General features: G+C 31.5%; 1 protein-coding gene across 5 annotated transcripts in view; it reads right to left on the bottom strand.

The window, feature by feature from the left end:
- The window catches only part of Ufd4 (ubiquitin fusion-degradation 4-like), a 405,607-nt gene that overhangs the window by 133,119 nt on the left and 251,058 nt on the right, over positions 1-21,430 (bottom strand). For 4 of the 5 annotated variants that reach the window (XM_085808305.1, XM_085808308.1, XM_085808307.1 and 1 more), the window contains exons 24-27: positions 16,935-17,108; positions 7,433-7,703; positions 7,207-7,288; positions 1,275-1,800 (exon numbers count right to left, since the gene is read on the bottom strand). In XM_085808305.1, coding sequence (XP_085664431.1) covers positions 1,275-1,800; positions 7,207-7,288; positions 7,433-7,703; positions 16,935-17,108 — 1,053 coding nt within the window. The remainder of the gene's footprint in view (positions 1-1,274; positions 1,801-7,206; positions 7,289-7,432; positions 7,704-16,934; positions 17,109-21,430) is intronic. The other variant, XM_085808306.1, reaches the window with a different exon arrangement.

Here is a 21,430-nt window from a genome sequence, read left to right as displayed (position 1 = left end):
TGAAAGAGAAGGTATAATTATTTCACTTGATTACAAACCCTTTAAATATTAAAATTTGAGAGAGAGATTTAATGAAACTAATACAGAGAGAAACTGCTTTATTTACAGAAGCTACCATTTTTTTCAATATTTGATAAATATTTTTTTAAATAAAATGCTTTTTTTAATGTATTATAAAATAATCTGAATTCAAGATTTAAATCCTATGGTACACCACATTTTTTCTACAACTTGTTTTAGCTTTAAAAAGTCTAGTGACTGTGACTTTTAGTGCACCCTGTATGAGGAAGAAATATATCAAATTCATAACATGCTGTGCTTTTAAGCAAAGAACATAAACGTAAAATGCAAAAGTGGCATAAAAATGGGTATTAGGGTAATGACTTACACTAAAAACTTTTAGCTAGTTGTTCAAGCTCTAGAATTTGCATTCATTTCAAATGAGCAGAAGAATGGAGAGATACAACACTTTCAAATCATTTACTTCATAAAATAATATTTTAAAGAAAAAGTGGATTAAAAAAAATTCTAAGCACAGAAGTTTCAAGATATTTATTTGAAACATTCGTGGGTTCTAAATCTAATAATTTTTTAACTTTACAGATAACCTGTTTCCATGCACAAGAAATTTCAATAAAAACAGAAACACAAATGTGTATTAATAGCTTATACAAAGTATTTCAGTAAGAAGCCCTTCCTAATAGCCAATTATATATTTTTTCGTCTGAATATTACATACAAGCACAATGAGTTGCTTTAAAACAAGCTTCAGTCTTTTCAAATACCCAGTAGTAACATTCATGATTAATTATGATTACTTTTGGCTTTAAGTCTGTTTGTGCGAGGTCTCAATGCAAGTTCCAAATTCTACAATTGGCTATCCCATTCACACTGTTTGACTTCATTCCCTGCTATGAAGACAATATCATAGGTAATGCTTACAAAAAATCAATCTCACTAATGGTAGGATTAAAAATGCAAATGAATAAAGCAATGCAGACCATTTGACACGTAACGCTATGAACCTTAATACAGATTTTGTTACTTGAGTATGTCCGGATGTAGACAGAGGATATTTCCAGCATTTTTTGGCCCGCAGTACCTTGGTGACATGCAAACCACGATTTATGTTTTTATAGAGAATGTGATGGAAATATTTACTGATTTTTTGGATGAACTACCTATCGAAATACCTTGTAGTAATACATGAAACAAAAGTTTAATAAAAACCAAATCAGTGCAAGAAGGCAATACTGCATGTAAAATATACTGACCTGAGAAATTTGAAGATAAAGCTAATCGTACCAGGCTCCCAACATTATTAGAACCTCTGGTAAACAATGAATTAGGGGTACTTGAATTTGTAGCATTGCCATTAGCTCTTCTGCGTGCAACAGCAGCAAATGTTTCAAGCAAGCTAACAGCAGAATCACTAACATTCGTATTAGATAAATTAGGAGCACTGACACTCATGTTTCCAGAACCAGATTCTCTTGAATTCTGAAGCTGGTTGTCTGCTATGCACTGTTTATCATTCCCTGGTGGAATACGCAATGCTTCTGATAAATGAAGGTTCTCAATAGAGTCTCTAATAGTGGACGCATCTTCAGTCTCTTCTCGAGTAGGAGAAAGACCAACACCCATTGAAACAGAAAATTCATTACGCATTACAATTGTTTTACAAGACTGTAGTCTTTTGGATGTAGCATTGTTTTCAGACTCTGATACATCAGCTGTAACAACAGCTGCTTCAGCACTAGCAGATGTTAGAACATTTTCTGCCAACATTTCTGCAGCCTGCTTTAAAAGAAAACTCATATAAATATATATTTTTCACATATATAATACAAAATTACTAAGCATTTTCACTTGTCCCCAAAAACTTATAAATCACTGAGTAAATATTAATATGTCATAAAATATAAAAGTTTACACAAAATACAACAGAAAAGAAAACCAATTCTGTAGTAGCTATGTAATAAATGGTGCTGGACACAGCTAAAATAAGTTACAATAATCCAAAAATGTTCACACAAATTATCAGTTAGGTAGATTACAAGTTAAATACATTTAAAATTATGTTAATTACTGTTTAGTAAAATACAATAATCCAAAGGTGATCAATCATCAATGCCACACTCAGGGCTAAGGGAAAAGAAGGGCTGGTTTATCCTCTTGAGGGGAACAATGCCGACATGAAACCTGTTGGTGAGCAATGTGACGTCACTGGGTTCCTCACCTCGCCTTTTGACCACAGCTTCAGAGTGTGAAAGCTTAAATCATTACTTCTTAGATTCTTTGAAAGAGGTTTCTTTTACTTGAAAATTATAGCTGACAGGAAAATATTGAAGAAAAAAGGGGGGTCCTGTGCCGTCGCAACCTGCAGTAATACTTATCATAATACAAAAGACACAAACGTCATAATGCATCAATTTCCGTACAGAAGCGTTCTGCAGACGAAAGAATGGCTCCATAAGTGTTGCAGAGCAAGGATATGCTTTTGTTTGTTTGTTTTTGTCCATTCTTTTGTCAGTTCATCATATTAAAGTTCAGTTTTCTTACTGAGATGGCTTTACAAAACTATTTGCTTTGTATTTTTAATATTAACACTTTAGTGTTTATTTATTCAATATCCTATTTTTGGAGCTTTTGACAAATAAAATTCCATTCAACAGCAAAAGCACAAAATATTTAACATCATATCTTTAAAATTTCCGATACACAGGCTCGTGTGCTGGCGATAGAAAGTGCTTTTCCCCCCATACAGTGTTGCCACTACATGCATTGTAATCATTGAATTTGTTAATTGAAAATTCGAATCATTGAATTTGTTAATTGAAAATTCGAATCATTGAATTTGTTAATTGAAATTTCCAGGTGTCCATGTTCGGGGAAGGATTACATTATTTAAAATTTCATGGCTCCGTTATTTTTTCACAACTCAAGAAACTTGCAAACATAACTTCTTTAGATAGAATACAGGGTAATAATTAATATAATACAGAGTATACTTTAAATAGAATACAGGGTTGGTTGCAACAATTTGAAAAGTATATGCCATTTACAGGCATACAACACAAAATGCCGTTTTGAGACTAACATCCCTTTCGGGCTCAAAATTAATCAAGAAAATAGAAAATTACAGAAAACGAAAATGTACATTTAAAACATAAATATCGAAACACAAATAAGTACGTTAATGAAACCAAAGCGAATTAAATTGTCTCCAGATGGCATTTCAGAAAGCATTGCAATCAGATATTATCTGTAAAATCATAGGTAGATATGAGCCGTTTTCCACAAAGGTTGAAGAAAATTTTTTAAATGTATGGAAAAATTAAAAATCATATATCTAAACTTGAAAAACATTTTCCATCCATCAATATGAACATGAGAATTTGTAATACCTGAAAAACTTATAAATTTGGTTACCATTACTCTTACTGAGACAAAACTTAGAGTCAAAATCCAGAATAATCTTTCTGAACCCATGCATTTGCTGCCGATATCGACATAGTCGCAAGCACTCCCAAGTCACAGACTTTAGAGGCTGCAGCCAGCAAAATGCATCTAGCAATCAACCAAAATAAAACTAAATACATGCCATGTAGTAATAACAGCAACTCAAAAAATACTTGAAGTCTAGCAGAAAAACAAAGAGTTTAATTTACAAAAGCTTAATCAAACTCATTCTTACATACTCTGCTGAGACCTGGGCAATGACAGAAAAAGCTAAAAGTATTTCTGTCTTTGAAAGAAACATTTTGAGAAGTATTTTTGGTGGCATAAAATATAACAATATCTGGAGAAGACGAACTAACTCTGAACTCTACAAATCTTTTAAAGAAATAGATATAGTAAAATATATACGGATTCAGAGAATTAAATGGGCAGGACACCTGTGCAGAATGGATGAAAATCGAGTAACTAAAAAGATCTTCTCTGCCAGACCACGCGGCACCCAAAAAAGAGGGAGACCTAAACTTAAGTGGCTCAACTGCTTGGAAACAGATTTAAGAATTTTAAAAATTACCAACTGGATGTTTTTGGCCAGGGATAGAAGAGCTTGGAATTCGATTCTGAGGAAGGCAAGGGCCCATCCTGGGCTGTCTGGCCATTGAAGAAGAATAAGAACATGATTCATTTATTTTGCTGTTTAGGAACATTCATAAGAGTTTGACACTTGAATTTGAATGCAATCCTCATGTCAGTAAGAAAAGCTAACCAGAAAATAGGTAAATGGAAATTAATCATGTAAATTAATACATTTTACTGCACCAGAAATATTTTAAATCATTATTTGGATTATTATTCACGTAATTTGTTATATGATTTATTTTATGCACTTTGATAGCTATTTATAAAATTATGCAAAATAAATCATGAAATTCTGCATAGAGATAAATAAGCATTAGAAAACATACTTTTAAGATATAAGAATACACGAGTGTACATACAAAAGCATATAAATATCAATTTAAAATATTTTTATTATTTTATGAGTAATATACGCCTGCATAGTAATCCTGATGATTTATAATAATGTCTTCATAATAGTCACTGCCAAGGCTTACAAAAATTTGATTAACTCATTTCCAGTGCTAGTTGAAACACAAAATTAAATGAAGCAAAATTTGTTTGGATTTAATGTATTATGAAATTTATTATTAGCATTAATTAGCTTTTAATCAGATGGGTTTGTAAGGTCTTTCTAGCATGTACTCTGAAAGTATGCTGGTATAATTGTATTTAATATTTCTATAATGCAAACTGTAATATTATTTGTAATATTTTAACTGAAAAAGAATTCTTTGTAAATATAGAAATTTACCAATGTTTTTCGTTGATGGATTACTATTTAAATGCATTTGTAAAAAAATTTTGTGGAAAAAATGAACCATATTTAATGCATATTTGACTTTAAATTAGTTTAAGCTTATGTTTTACATGTACTATAGTTTAATTAAATTTGCCATAGCTACATTACTAGGTCAGATATAAATGCATATATATTGTAATTTCATGAGATATTTGCCCATATTATTTTCCAAAAATTTCTTTAAAACCTCTTAATTTTCAAGCAAGTAATCATGAAATCGAAGGCAGAATAAGATACTCGAAGCAGCAAATGAACCAAACTACATCATCAGTCTCTACTTCTGGTTTCAGCTGTGAGAAGCAGATGACCCAGCCTTTAGCCCTGTGCCACACTGGCTTACTGCACTTGTCATCCATCAGTGACCTATAGGTTTATGGTCACTGAAGTACATTTACATTATTCAAATAAAACTATATCAAAAAGAAAGTGATGACCATCAAGTCAAAAGGAATAAGAAATTATGCCTGTCAGCAAAAATTAAAGAGAAAGTAGCACAAATACTGAAACTGTTTAAACAACTTACATTAAGAAAAAGTTTAATGCAACAAACAAATAGATATTCAGTTTTTTTTCTTCAGAAATTTTGATTCCATTAATGTCGTATGTGCTACATTACTTCACATATGACTTGCATACTTTCTCCAAGTCCTCTCACTAGATTTAAACTTGTAATCTAAAATTCAGAAATTTCTGAAATCCGGAATTGCTGAAGTCCCAATGAAAGAGCACAGATAAAAATATGTATTACAAATTTTGTATACAATCTGCTGTGAATCACATTAGTGATGGAAAATTTGTAACATATAGTTTACATTAAATGTTTTAATAAATTACTGCTGCTTATGAGTTACTACTAACTTTTGTTACATGTTTCATACCAAACTGTAAATTCAGAATATAGAGCAAAATAAATAATAAAATGTTAGCTAGAAGAATTATTTGATTAACAGTGAATCTCAAGAAACTCAAAACATTATATAAAAAAACTGCAAAAATGGAAAAAAAAAAAAAAATTAATTGCATAAATAAATATATAAATAACAAATCATTACAAAATTTTAAAATTCTAACAACTTTAAAAATAATTTCGTGACACTGCAAGAACTTAGAAGGAGATAAGTACGCTGATACCTCTGTTAGAGACCATGCATATTATAGTCAATGGAGAGGATTAGCCCCTTAACTGCAAATTATAGCTAATGTTTCAAGCATCACTGAGAGAAATCATAAAGATGAACTTTTAGAATATTCTGTGTCATTTCACAATATTGAGACAACATGTAAAAAAAAACTGACCATGAAATTCTTAAAAGAACTGCAGAAACTGAAAACAAAAATGATACAAAAAAAAGTGAAATATCATCATCAATTGAATGCGGGGGGGGGGGCGAATCTGCAAATTCTAAGCAAAATCTTTGAAATGAATTATGCTGATCAAATAAGCTGCTATTTTACAAAAGTGAGAATGCAATTCAAAAACTGCTTTTGAAAAATATGAAACAAAATAGAATAGTTGTCTGTAAGAGAGAAAATTTCATCAAGACAGTAATTATAAAATTTTTTTAAATGAAATTAATTGCATAACTACTTTAATTTCAATATCAATTTTAATTACTGTAGGATCATTAAGCATATGCTTAAAATAAAACTTTATTAAATGCCTGAAACAAATTTAACAGCAGAAAAAATATTTTACATATACAATGAATAACTCTAGACTTATCAATATTTTACATATTAACAGTACTTTAACAGCCTGAACATAATAAATGTTGAATGAGTGTCTAAAACATAACATTCTATGGAATTCAAAAACATTATTTTTTAGCATCTACTTAACTAGTTAACAAATGCAGCTGCCAGGCAGGATGTAAGATATTGTGGATATTTTATATTTATATACTCACTTGAAGTAATGATTAAAAAAAAAGACATATTTAAAAAATTATGCCTTTTATTCATATACTGCAAGCAGCTTTTTACATATTTCATAACGATTACACCTTCTAATTCAAAGGTGACACTAATAATTTGAAAAATACCAACTTTTGAGTTTATAAACAAAATTCTCATTGTGGGAAAAGTCTATAAACTTTTGAACTTAGAAACACTATGTTACTATATAACTACCTTTTATTACATCTTTACAGATACTTTATGTACACGATTCCATAACAAGCAAGAAGAAATTTTCAGCAATACAATCGAACATTCCACACACACACACACACACACACACACACACACACAAAAAAAAAAAAAAAAAAAAAAAAAAAAAAAAAAAAAAAAAAGATAAAAAGATAAAAAAGCTTTTATTTTATAAATACCTTAACAGATAAATTCCCAGAGGTAGACTGATCACCTGCCAGAACACTAAGACTAGATGACGTTTCACATCCTCCAAACGAACTACAAAGATATTTAGAACTCAATATGATGCAAAATTAATGAAAAAGAATTAAACAGTAAACATAAAAACAAAGCCTTTTCACAGTTCCAAATTGCATTTATACATCATATCAGAAAATAAATATTTTCATATACAAAATTAACCTGCTAGACACACTTCCCCTTGCTGAAGATGTGTCAGTTGTCATGGTTCTAGCAACTTTAAGGCTTGCAGATGACAAGGTAGAACCAATAGATGAAGTCACAGGGTTTTTTGAACGCAATTTTATATTAGCAGCAGCAGTGGTAGAACTAGCTACTGAGGCAAGATAAGCTTCTGGGTCAAACCCAGGGGCAAGCTTTAAATCATATTTTCCTTCAGCTCCCATACGATAAGAATTTGCTCCACCCTGATCCCAAGTAACATCAATCCATCCTGAAAGGAATTATACATCATTATAAACTAGGATGAATACTAGTTTTCAGACATAAATATATTTAGCACTAAAAGAAAATATTCAACACTTTTTCCTTGGCATGTTGTACCATATTTTAAAAAACTGAGGTTAAGAAATATATGTCTAATAGAGGCAAATACAATGCAGATAGAAAAGTCATAAATAAATATTTTAACTCATAATAAATAAAATGCACATCTTTTGATTAATTTCAAATATATCATATACTACAAAGATGGCTTACTAAACCTCTTGCAAAAATAATTTCAATGTATGTTTAATTTTCTGCATTCTTTCATGAACCGTTTGAGAGCTCGACCTTTTGGTTATGCTTATAAAGAACTTCAAACAGCATTTCTTAACCGAATTTGTATAATTAACTATTTTAGCCTCTTTTCATAAACTTGTATTCATGAACATAAAATTTAGATTATTAATGAAAATAAGAAAATATAATTTAAATCATAAGGATATATATATACCAAATTACATAAATCTTATGACCGGAGCAAGGCTGTCATCCCACTTAAGGGTTGATGTATATTTTATCTTATTTGATTATTTGAATAACTCACTGATTTCAAATTTTAATGGAAGGAGGTCAATAGCACATACAAGTATTTTAATTCATAAAGTTAACCAGTTTAATGCAGGAAAAATTACTTTTGTTAATTGTACATTTAAAAAGTAATAAGAGATTATATTATGCAGCAATTGTGATATTCTAGAAATTTCTAGGAAGTAAACAGATTTTAATATAATAACAAATATTCTAATTTTTGGATTTAGTCATGCATTAGGAAAATATTCCATTAAGCTTCTCCACTTCAGTAGCAAATTCTAGATAACACAATAAAAAAAGTAATGCAAAAAACCAGGTTCACGAAAATGTTTATATTTGATATTTAGAAAAATGACAATATACTTATCATTTACCTTCTTTGTTAAGATTCTAGTGCACAGATAATAAACATACACATAGCAGAAGATATAAATAGCACAAACAGCAAAAGTAAAATAAAAATGTTGGTCAGGTTAGATATTATACAGTACAAAGTCCGATGTCCGGACTTTCCGGATTTGGGATTTTTCTGGATATTAGATCATCAATTTTAATCTAGTAAGATGGCATGTAGAAATCATAAAATTAAAAATATGAGATTGTGTTTTATAACACAATGATGTATTTATGATCTAAAGGGTATCAACATTCACAAAAAAAAAAAAAAAAAAAAAAGCTTAATATATATTTGTTTACTTTATTAAGCATGTCTTTCAAAGTAAGTTGTTTAATTTGCTTCGTTTTTTTTTTTTTTTTTGTGCTAATACTTTCTCTTTAATTCTGTAGACAGACATAATCTCTTGTTCAGTTACATTGTTGGAGGCCTGTAACTGCTGTTTCGAGAATTCCGACTAACTTGTCAAACAAAATTTTCTCGTTTTCAGTATCTTCTCTGTCACTTTCTTCACTATCGGTTCCATTTTTTTCCTGAAATTTACAGTGGATTTTGACATGTGGCGCTTTCTTTGTTCTGATGCAGTTCCACTGATTGATGGTACTGTGGGTAAAAAGAAGGAAGGTACTTCATATTTGAAAATTGGGTATAAAATAAGTTTCTGGTAATATGGAGAGTTGATTTTAACAATTTTTATCTACTCTCTTTATTTTTGATTTGCCGCTACATGGAAAACCAGCAACAATCGCAAATCCCTTTGAAAAGTTTTCTTTAAATTCTTTCACAAATAATTTTTTTCCCTCCTCTTTGATAAATGGATCTCTTTTTATTGCAATCTTTTAAATGCACCCAAGATCTATTTATTGTGATACATTTTCCCATTTTCATCCAGATAAATGTTTCTCATAAAGAATTCCACAGTGCATTCTGTGACATGACCTAGAGAAAGACAATGCATATCTTTTTTTTGCCTTTTTAAGATATAAATCAGCATCACTCTGTTTACAGTTGACAACGAGCATTTTAATGTGCAACTGTACCCGGGTTTTCTTTTAACATTAAAAATCTTACCTTTGCAACATTCTATTTTCCCCTTGGATATGTATTTGGAATAAATTTTCTATTTGAAGCCCCCTTTCTTCTTTTTCTTCCCTTTCTTGTTGACAATATTACCTACCTTAGCTTTAAATATCAAAAAACCATGGCTTTCACAGCTTTTTTAGTAATTAGATAAGAATAATTTCCTTCGAAAAGAGCACAAACATAACTTTCCATCCACTGCTTCTTGCTGCACGAAAACAAAACTGTAAGGTAGCAGACGATAATTTACAATTTCATAAACATAGTTGCAGTTAAAACAAAAATTTCCAAGCAGATGACTTTTTAATAGCAGAGCAAAATCATCTAAAAAAAGCACGAACAGCCTCTGCATTCCAGTTCCTGCAATACTCATGATAAAATATTCTTTGTTAATGATTCAAGCACTTCAGTAATCTACTAGTTTGATTGCTGCAGGTCCTGGGGAAATGAAGGCACAGACCCTTTGTCTTTAACCAAATTCCAATAGAAAAAAAAATTACAAGGCATTAGAGCTGGGGATATCGGTGGCCAACAAAGCCATGGCATATTATTTGACCCAGTGCGACCAATCCAGAAAGGAGCTAGAATATTATTCAGGTGCTACTACATGTTTTAATGCCAACGTGGTGGAGCATCATCTTGCCGCAGAATGAAGCCAGGAACTGTTCCTCCAACTGAGGGAACAACCACTCAGAGCATATCTTGTTAAATGGATCCATTAATCAGTTTTTCCACAAAGAAAAAGGGACCAAAAACAGGACTGTTGGGAATGGTGCAGAAAATGTTCATCTTTGTATAATTACGCTCATGTTCCATTACACCATGTGGATTTTCGGTGCCCCAAAATTGCACATTATGGACATTAGCTCTGTCAGAAACACGAAAAATGGCTTCATCTGCAGACACAAGTCTGTTCACAAAATCATCTACCTACAGCTTATCTTGAGAATTCTCACAGAAACCTTCACATAATGGTTGATCAGAAAGTTTTATCACTATCCGAAAGGTGTATGGCCGGAACTGTAGACGTTTCCATAACACACGGCACAACGTTACATGAGGCTTGGAACTAATACAATGTGCTGATTTTGTTGAAGTGTTCCACAAAATTTCTTCAGCCACTTCGGTCTTGACTGCTTTTCGTACTGGAATGGTTTTCTTACACAAGAAGTCTATGTCCTGAAATTGTTTCATCTACCCTTCAATGTTGTGACAACGTGGTGATTCTTTACCAAATTTTATGTGAAAATGTCTTTGAACAACGATAAACGATGTTTTCATATATTCCAAAATGCAGTATGCTTTCTCCTGCATAGATAGTACCATTTAACACCATTTAGTGGTGATTTCATAACAGGAAGATTTGTCACTGTTGCAAGATTAAACTTGTATAACTTTAGTTATCAAATTCATTTGTTTCAGCAGATCAACTAGAAATGTGTACTATTGTATTCTTTTGTCCCATTCAATATGAAACACCCTGAACTTCCAAACACACTCTTCTTCCACATATCTGAGTATTTGGAATTTTGGAAATATTTTTTTTTTTTTTTTTTACTTTCTTCGTGTTTTACCGCGTTTCTTTCAACATCATCACTTTTCACTACTACAGTTACAAGAATACTTGAAGATATCCCAAAATTTGAAACAATCTCTTTTTTCATCAACAGAATTTTCACCTAAAAATTTCAACTTTACTTTCTATTAAAAACATGTTTATGTTTTCTTCTCATTCTTGTTATATTAGGACTAATATGCACAAAATTAGAAAAAACAAAGAAATGTCTACTGGACTCTCTGACTGAGTTAATTCCTATAAAAGAAAGAAAAAATTGTTGCTCTTCCCTAATTGGTCATCACTTTACTTTTTAAAAGCTCATTCTGCATGGAAAGCATTGTTATGCTTCCTATTCCCCTTTTGGTTATCTTATTTAAGGAACATACGGAAACAAATAAAAAAATAATTCCCACTGATCTAAAAACTGGACAGATTACAGACAGATTAACTTTCGGGCCACTGAAAACTACTGAGTGTTTCTGGCAAGCAAGAGACAAGACATGCGGTTACTTAATGCCCAGAATCAGAAATTTGAGTCAGAGTTTCATAGGAAATACCTCCAGATAGTTATAGCAAAATACATCAACTTAAAAAATACAGGAATTTCATTTTTGGGAGGGGACACAGGCAGAAATTTGCTTTATTTCATTATGGAAAACCTGAAACTGGCTAGCATCCACATTACACAAGTAGAAAACACAAAAGCAGGTATGCAATGGCCTGGAAATGAACCCATGTCAAACTAACAGTGTACAACAACTTGACTCTTCGGCAATTGGTCGGCCTGTTTGACAAATTTGAGATAAAGAGGTCTATCAGTATTTGAATACAGATTATATTAATTTAAATTTCACTGTTTTCCACACTGTATTTCCCCTACACTTTATCTAGCAAGCTTCTTTCTAAGAAACAATTTTATAATAATTTGTTTCTTTTATTACTTTTCAAGAATTTTTCCATTCCTGAAAAAAAAAAAAAAAATTGTATTAAGTATTTCCAAGAAAATTTTTTTATAATTTATTAACCACTTTTCAATGTACTAAAACAGTGGTTCCCAAACTGTGCAATGCCCCCCTTTGCACAGGGGTGCCGTGAAATATTGTAACAGCTTCATATTTAACTGAACCAAGATATTTGGCCTACCTGAACTGTACAGTATCATTTAACTTTTTTATCCTTTATTTTCAGTACTTTTTCTATCAAACCTCATTTCATTGTCCTGTCAGAAAGAAAATTTCCAGCATACATGATATTCAAATTAGGCAGAAAAAGGAAATATTTTCTTTAAAAAGGTTTTGGGGGGGTGAAATCAGAGCACTTTCTGCCTGCTTGGAGGCCACATTGTTAACTTTGATTTTCTAGCGATTAGAATTCTGTACTTTTAAATTACTCTTGCCACTAGGCTTGTTTATGCCAACTTCGCATCGCAAGAAGCTTGCACGATAGTTAATTGTTTAAGTTTTTATAAGTTTAATTATATTTAAGTTCATTAATTTTTTCAATTCATTATCTTATTATTAGACTTAAATCTAAAGTCAAAAGTGTTGGCTTCCGTACGCATAAATTGCTGCAAAACTCTTAAACTTTATGTGAGTTAATAAAGGGTTGTATACATCATTCTTCTGACTTTCAGTACTTTAAAAGACTTGGTAATAATTCGCTAAACACTCTTCAATATTCCCTACACTTTATGATAACTAAAAATACACAATGCTACAGAACAAAAAACAAAGTGAGAAGCTGGTTTGTTTTTACTTGACTCTGCATAAAAGTAGATTTGTTTGCACAGAATAGTTATGCAAACGCAAGCCAACAATGCTGCGCCTTTTCAATCTTTTCACAGCTCATTTCATAAAAAGAAACCATCAACTTTTATTCGTATTCTTGCTAAAGTTAGGTTACTGTGTTGTTTGGTTTGGGTTTGCATGTACCAATTTTCAATAGGTCGTTTTTTCCCCGGAGTCGAAAATCCTTCATTTTCATTCAGTTCAGATTTCACGTGAATTATGCATTTTCTACTCTATCCAGTATTCTCAATTCAGGTTTACCAGGCATATAGACACAGAGGTGTATAGACACTGGATGACACATTTGGACTGTTCTTGAAGATCCTGCAGGAAGCATAAAACAAGCATTGCTAGCTCGATTCAATCAGGCTTCGTAAGTCTAGTGAAATTAAACTCAGTGCTACATATAAATAAACAGAGATTTAAATTAACTCAGGTAGTATAGTTAAGTGTTATATTACTTCTTGACTGTTGTCTTTGACAAATAGTTTTTTTTTTTTTTTTTTCCTCTTGTATCTTTCATGGTGGACCGTTTTTTGAACGGCAGAAAACAATATTAGTGCAGATAAATTATGTATGTCTTCAATCAGTGTCATGACTGTGATGAAACAAAATATCATAAGTATGATGACAGTTACTTAGAGTTTGGTTTTACGTCAACAGAAATGAATGATGAAGAGACCACAATCTCTACTGTGTATGAAAGTTTTGGCAGCGGAGCGTATGTTTCCATGTCAATTGAAGTGCCATTTAGAAAATAAACACTTCAGTACTATATTATGAGGTAGGTTACAGAATCACAAAATGTAAGAAGCCTCATACCCTCACAGAACTTACTCTACCAGCTGCTGTAAATATGGTGAACATCATAGTTGATAAGTCTGCTGGAAATCTGCTGGCTGCTTTTAAAAATGCCTTTGACCAATAACATAATTAATCAGAGAATAAAACATGGCAGATACCAATATTTAATTGAAAAAATTAAAGGAGTTAAATTTGGACCAGTAGATGAGGCTATGAAAAATAAGGATGCTCATTTGATATGCTAGGCACAAATTGTAACAGATGGTAATAATACTAAAGACCTTCTGTTTTGTATTTTTACAAGAGATTGTCTTCTTTAATTAATGGTCTTACCACTGCAGGAGCAAAGGTTGAGGACCTGTTCCAGATTCTTGACACATTCATGTCTGAGAATAATTTGGGTCGGCATAAGTGTGTTGATCTCTATACAGATGAAGCTCTGTTCTCTTGCCGCAGGAAGGAGTTACATTTGCAAAGGATTTGATGACTTATAAACAGCAACAGAACAGTATTGGGAATTCTGATTTGATGTTTTAAACTGTATTTTTCTCTTAATCTGTGTGCAGTGCTACAGTGGACTCAGCATTATTCATACAGAAGCACTTTTGTCAAAGCATCTCAGTTCTGCACTGAATCAGGTGTTAATATGTGCGGTGAGTGTGGTAAATTTTATAAGATCTCATTCATTGAAAGTAAGTTTTTTTAAAACACTGTGTACAAGGATACAGGAGGCAAACACTCATCCTTGCTGTACCACAGCAGCACACAATGGCTCTCTTATGGTAATGTTTTATTACATACCTTTGAACTGCAGCAAGAAATTTTTATTTTCTTATAAGAGGAATGATACAAAGATGGAAAAGATTTTGCTCTGCAGAGAAAAACATTCACCTTTTGAAGTCAACATGAAAAATATCAGTTTTTATAAGAAAACTCAATCTTTGGAGAAGAAAACCGAATGAAAATCCATAAAAAGCCTTTTTTTTTAATACTGCAGCAAATTTTTACACAAAATGAACACGATCTTCCTCAAAATGACTGTTCTTTTAATACTGCAGCAAATTTTTACATCAAATGAACTTGATCTTTCTCGCCTTATTGATGGCTCATGTAGAGAACTCTGCGAAGCTACTGGCTAGGATCTGTACCTAGGCAGTCTCGGTCACAGAGGTATAAAATTTATGAACCTAGTGGCTGGTCCTAGAGTGCTGTGGCTCTAGTGGCCAGGGATAGCACCCTCAGGTTCACTTGAATAATGCCCCACTGCGAAGGGCAACCCAAGCAACTGGCAGGTAGCAAATCTGACAACCAGTGTCACCTTAGGTGATACGTCCTTCTCTCCAAGGTGTGAGGACAAAAGTTTAAACCTCTGTGCCTGGTTCTAAGGGGCGAGGGAACCTGTAGTACAGTTCAGCCTGTGGTACAGGCAGGAAAGCCTAAATCTTGTTGTTATCTTTCTCGAGATATAAAAACAATGTTTCAAAGGCATGTATCACAGTTAATTATCTGGTTTGAGAAATATTTTCTAAACGAAAATTTTAAAATTTTTGCATGGATTCAAGGTGCATTTATCACTAGTGCTCTGTCTGAATTTACTTCTGTGGAAGAAGAGATTCTTGGTGAGTTATCTTGCAAAAACAATTTAAAAGCAAAATTTGGCAACATGGAATTGACAGCATTTTGGATTTCCATAAAGAATGAAGTAAAAAGAACTATTCAAATTTGAAAGCTTTTGAATAGACAATAATTAAAATCATAAATACGAACAAAGATAAAATTGGAATTTGGCACTGAGACTCAGATTTTGGACTTTTTTGATTTTTCTTATATTTGTTTTTCTGGCCAGTCCCATTTTTTTATCATACAGCTGGAGTGTGCCAGCTAGGAGGATCGCGATGTGCTCTTATAATGATAGTGATCATTACCAAGTGGTCATGCTCTGTGGAATTTTTAATTCTATTTTCGATGTCATGTTTGTGCAAAGCTGGGTGTTTGGCAGTCACTGTAATAAAAAGCAAGTGTAGAGCAAAAATTGACATGGAAAAGGAAATGAGGGTGGCCGTGTACAATTTAATTCCACAATTTGAGAAAATGTGCAGTGATTTGTGTGCTCATCCATCACATATATTATTAATTTACTATTTATACAGCTAAAAAGTTAAATAATGAAGATTGATAAGTTTTATTTATTTTTATCTCTTACTTGTGCTTAAGCATACTTAGAGTAAGAAGCCTTGGAAAAATTTTAATTGAAAAAGGGCGTGGCAACTCGGAAAAGTTTGGGAATCATTTTACTAAAAGAATAAATTAAGAAATGAACTCTTCACGAGTTTTTCATTACCACATTCTATCATTTAATGAAAAATTTCAAAATTATATACTGTTTATCTAGAATTACACTACTGTACTATAACACAGAATATAGTTTTCATATGTATCAAAACAATATAGCACTAAAAATAAATTTTGATGCCAATAGTTTTGTAAGATTTAACAAATTCCTGTGACTCAACTGTAACACTCTAGTGTATAAAACAGAAACAGCATCTTGTGTATAAAAACACAGAACAACTGCAATGCTTGTGAACATAATTATAATTTAAGTGCAGTTGTAAAGAGAGGTACAGAAATTTAGTGCTTTAGCCTAAATTATGCTGCTTTGGCGCACATTACTTTGCATCAAAGCAGCATAATATTAGAAGTTAGTTCTAATATATAAACAAAGCAATGTTTTATTTATCAACATTTTCTGAATTACTGCAAATTTTAAATGCAATTAGTTTTAAGCCAAAACACGTAAAATAAAAAATACTGTAACTTAACATTTGCAAGTTAGTACCCCATTTTATTCAATGAATAAAATATAAAATGTAAATGTGAAATTTAATGCTGAAATGTTTTATTCCGATAATGACTGCAAATATTAAGAGATTAAAACTAGCTCAAATGAGAAAGTTTTTTCATTTTATTCTTCATTAAAACCACTAAAATACATAACACAAACATAAAACACAAGAAACTTGCCATTATGCAGTTCTCCAGATATTGTGCCTTCACCTGGAGGATTTCCATCTTGATCTCTCCATTTCCAGTCAGGTCCTCTAACAATACGTGACCCAAGAACCATATACTTAATTTGCTGCTTTATCACTCTTCTCTGACGCCGCAAATTAGCTTCAGCTTCTTTAGCTGCTTTCCCTGCAAAATTGAAGAGGGATGCATTTTAATAATAAAAGAATACATATGCTCAAGAAGAAAAATATTATGAAATACATACAATTTCCTAACAAAAATTAACGCACTTGATACAGGGTGTCCAACAAAAAAGTCTCCAATTTTAAAATAAAAAATCTCGAAAACAAATAGAGATCTTGACCAATAGAGGAATAAAACAAGCGGTGTATTTATTGAAAGCAGTAAGAGTGTTATATAGAAGTTTCAATCTAATAGGTACAAAGGCTGACAGCAGATGGTGCCTGGTGACTTTGGATTTTGAATGGAAACATGGCTAGGCTGTTTCTTAGTATTTCCCGCATGCTGGAACGCTTCAATCCAGTCTCTGCTGCAATTTTTTGGATGGATTTCCTTGGATGTGACTGAACAAGTCCAGAAACAGTTGTAACGTTTTCAGGAGCAACTACAGTTTGCCTATGACCAATCCTTTCTACCAGATCCTGCCTGTCTGCTGGACGTTTAGCAAAGAGATTGTGAATGATTTTTGCATCAATTTCTCGGATGCATTCAATCATCTTTGAAAACTATGCCTTGCTGTCATAGGACCATGATGTAACCTCTGGTACTCCCACACAAGAAACACATGTCATTCAATAAAATACACGATTTCAACCTCTCCTTCCATACGCTAACCTCCTTTCACGTTTCAAGGGTGGAACTCATCACTCTTATGTCTTTTGGAGCGCTAATCTATATGCACTACATACTACAATTACAGCACCATCTGTTTGCAGTTTTTATAACTATTATTTGGAAACTTCTATATAACAATCTTACAGCTTTCACAATAAATACACCACTTGTATTCCTCTAGCGACCTTTGTTTTTCAGATTTTCAAGTTTAGAATCAGCGACTTGTTTGCTGAACACCCTGGAAAAATAAGAATTAAAATTATATGCAGTACAATTAAGAATCCTTATATTTCTATTAAACATTCATTTAACTTACAACTCCACTAAGTAAGCAGCTATTATTTTCACACCGAAAAGCAAACCGGAAAATGAGATAACATCCTAATTAATGCTTCTCAGGCATGTAAGCTTCCACAACAAAGTATTCATGATAGGTAATTTTTCACATCAAATCATTTAAGAATAATCCTATTCAAAAACATTCCCCCACCCCCCAAAAAAACTCAATAAATCCAGAAAACCTTTGTTTACCTTAAACATAAGGAAAAATAGAAAAACATTCTAACCAGCAATCCACTTCCATTACCGAAAAGTGACTATGCACAGTCGCACAATTCAAATCTTATTCATTTGTTATTACCGACTTTCAGTTTTTCCTGAGCAAATATACTATGTTTACATTTAAGCTATTAACTGTACAGCATGTGCCTTTCGCCTTCAGGTTTATTTCTCCTCTTTTTTAAACATGTTTACAAATTAAAAAAAAAAAAAAAAGACTTGAATAGGGCGTGTAGAATATCAAATCAAGCACTGACAGAAGTCCGAGTTGGAAGCAGCTCAATTATGAATGCATGCTCGATTATGAATTATGATTTGGACATGGTGTAACATCTGCAAATATGTATCTATATGACACCTGGAAACACACAATATAAAATGTACTCTATTCTTCAGAAGCTTCAAAAAATCTATTTGCTTTAGATCAAGGTTTAAAATTTCTTAACTCAAGATATCAAAAGTGGATTTGTTAAACCCAAATGTTTTGTTCAGGGTTCGTACACATTTCTACACACAGAAATTAAGTCCTTTTAAGGACGATAAATGAAAAAAATTAGGGACCTATGAGCAAACGTGAGCTGAATAAATTCAATTAAAAATATTATCTATGCCTGAATTTTTGTCATACCATCCTAAAAATAAAATAGATCCCTAAGTAGTATGTATTATTACTAAACATGAATTAACATGATTATTAAAAAGTTTGAGAATAAAATAAACTTTAAGCAATTTATCATTAAATATCTTATAATAGTCAGACATATTATTTGAAAGAAGATAAATGACATTTACGTTTTACTAACAGTTAGCTTTATGTTGATTTTTTTTTTTTTTTTTTTTTTTTTTTTTTTTTTTTTTTTTTTTGTCTCATTTTGTCACATACTTGGTCAGTTTAGAGGTTTAGTAAATAGCAGGTAGATTTTATGTCAAACAGCATATGTTAAAATGAGAAGTAAGATCATAATCAGCATGATTCTTAACCAAAAGACTGAATGTTTTCACCGCTGCTGCTTGTCTAGAGAGAGACCTGCTGATTAGAACAAACCTGAAAGGCCTGATCTAGGCATGGTTGACAAGTGTTGAAAGTTAGTCATACTCTGTTTGATGCAGTTAGTATTGTAGGTTCATGTAGAGTTCCAGGGGTTATAACCCAGTTACTTTAAGGTTCAAATAAGCCATTAAAGCACAAGAGGTGATAAGTTATTTTGTATTATTTTAAGTCTCACTAGATGCAAAGAGTAAGTTTTACTTGAATTTTTACATTTTTGTATTTTATCTTGTGATTACAGTGAATACTAATGAAAGGCAATAAGTTGCTTTAATATGTAAAGATAATTTTTAAGGGTACGCAGTTAGTTATAAATAATTAAATTAGGTAGTTTGACTACCTTAAACATTATGGATTTACATGGCCACTATTAAATTTTATTTTTTAACAAGATTTGTTAAAAAAGCTCTATTAAAATCAAAATATAATAATATTTCACAGTTAAAGTTTTTATGACATTGATTCTTAAATGATATTAGGATAATAACACATTAAAACCTACCAAACATTTATGTTTTGTAACACTCAACAAAATATTTATCCGTCATTTTAATTTGAAGCATTCCCAAACAATTTGGCTAGTTTATATCAATTTCCTTCTCTTTAAGCATCTTTTCTAACAATTAGACATTTGTCTCAATTAGCAAACTAATGCATTTACTAGTTTCTGTGTGCTTTATCTCTTAACTTGTCAACCTCTCCACAATATACCTATGAGGGTTTATTTGATCTGGTAAAAGTTAAATAGTCAAAAACCCCCCCACAGACGTGAAGCATATTATTGCTATGTCTGAAAGTAACTACAATATCAGACAAAGGTTTAAATAAGCCTCTTATCAAAAAAGAACTTAGAACATAAAGGCATGTTCTGATGCTAACAAAATTAATTACAGCTCACGGTGAGGTAATTAAACAAGAACAGTCAAATTCAAACTAAAAATGTGGAGTAGTTTAGTCAAAGATTATACAATTTAATTTTAATTTAATCTGGCTCAGAAATTCTATCGTGAGGAAATAGAAATGGGAAATTATAGTAAACGATGAAATCATAAACAATTGGGTAATTTACATAATAATAACTGCACATATCTTTGAAGAATAATTTTCTTGACGTATTCAGTTTCTTTCTTCAATATGTTTCCTTTTCATTTCAGAATTTTTGGATTTAACTAAGGATTTCAGTTATTCTAAAAAACACTAAAGCATTTAGAATGTATAGAAAAAGCGGCTAATTTTATTTCTTTAGTAACATGAAAATTTAGAAGAAATATGAAATATATTTATGGTAAAGAACTGATGTGGCAGAATTTTTAGAATTTAGTGACACACTGAACAACAAAATCTAGAAATAGCAAAACTTTTAGAATTTAGAGCAGGTACTGGAAGCAGAAATTAGAAAGGCACTAGGCTGCAAAATTTAGTATCCACAGAGATTGGCATCAGGTGGGAAAATGTCTATTGCCAGCTATGTGTATGATGCATTAAGACATGCTAGATGAATTTTTTAAAATTTAAGTTTTCAATCTCTTTATTAATATAAAAATCCCTTTCTATAATGCCTACCCATGTGATAAGATTAGAAGCATTTTTGATATTTTCCATGCTTGAGTCTAGTGAAAAGTAGAGAAAACAAAGGGAAGAAAAACATGCTAAAAGTTTGTAGTATCAGAAGTAAAATATTCAAATATTATGTTTTCATTGTTCTTCCAGACGTTCTCTAAAAAGTAAGAAATTCATTGCAATTTTTCTGTAAAACACATCCATTACGTGTAGATGTCATGGAGACATTTTTCATTTTATCACATATTTTCCGAAACTTCTAGAATCACGGGTCTATAAATCTTGCCTTCAAATCCTTCTAAACCTTCCAAGCTGCAATGTCTAAAATCCTAAAGAAAAATTATCCCTACCAATTCTATAACAGCAAAAAGACAGAAATATTTTGGGGGAAAAAAAAAAAAAAAAAAAAAAAAAAAAAAAAAAAAAAAGGAGGGAAAAAGTCTAAAATTAATTTTATAGAGAAAACTGGTGCATATTCTTAGAATTT

The sequence above is a fragment of the Stegodyphus dumicola genome, chromosome X1 (assembly GCF_044657685.1).
Source record: "Stegodyphus dumicola isolate Sdum_Otavi_A_Nest chromosome X1, ASM4465768v1".
Lineage (NCBI taxonomy): Eukaryota > Metazoa > Arthropoda > Arachnida > Araneae > Eresidae > Stegodyphus > Stegodyphus dumicola.
Note: the sequence above shows the minus strand (reverse complement) of the source record. Positions and strands in the feature narration are given on the sequence as shown.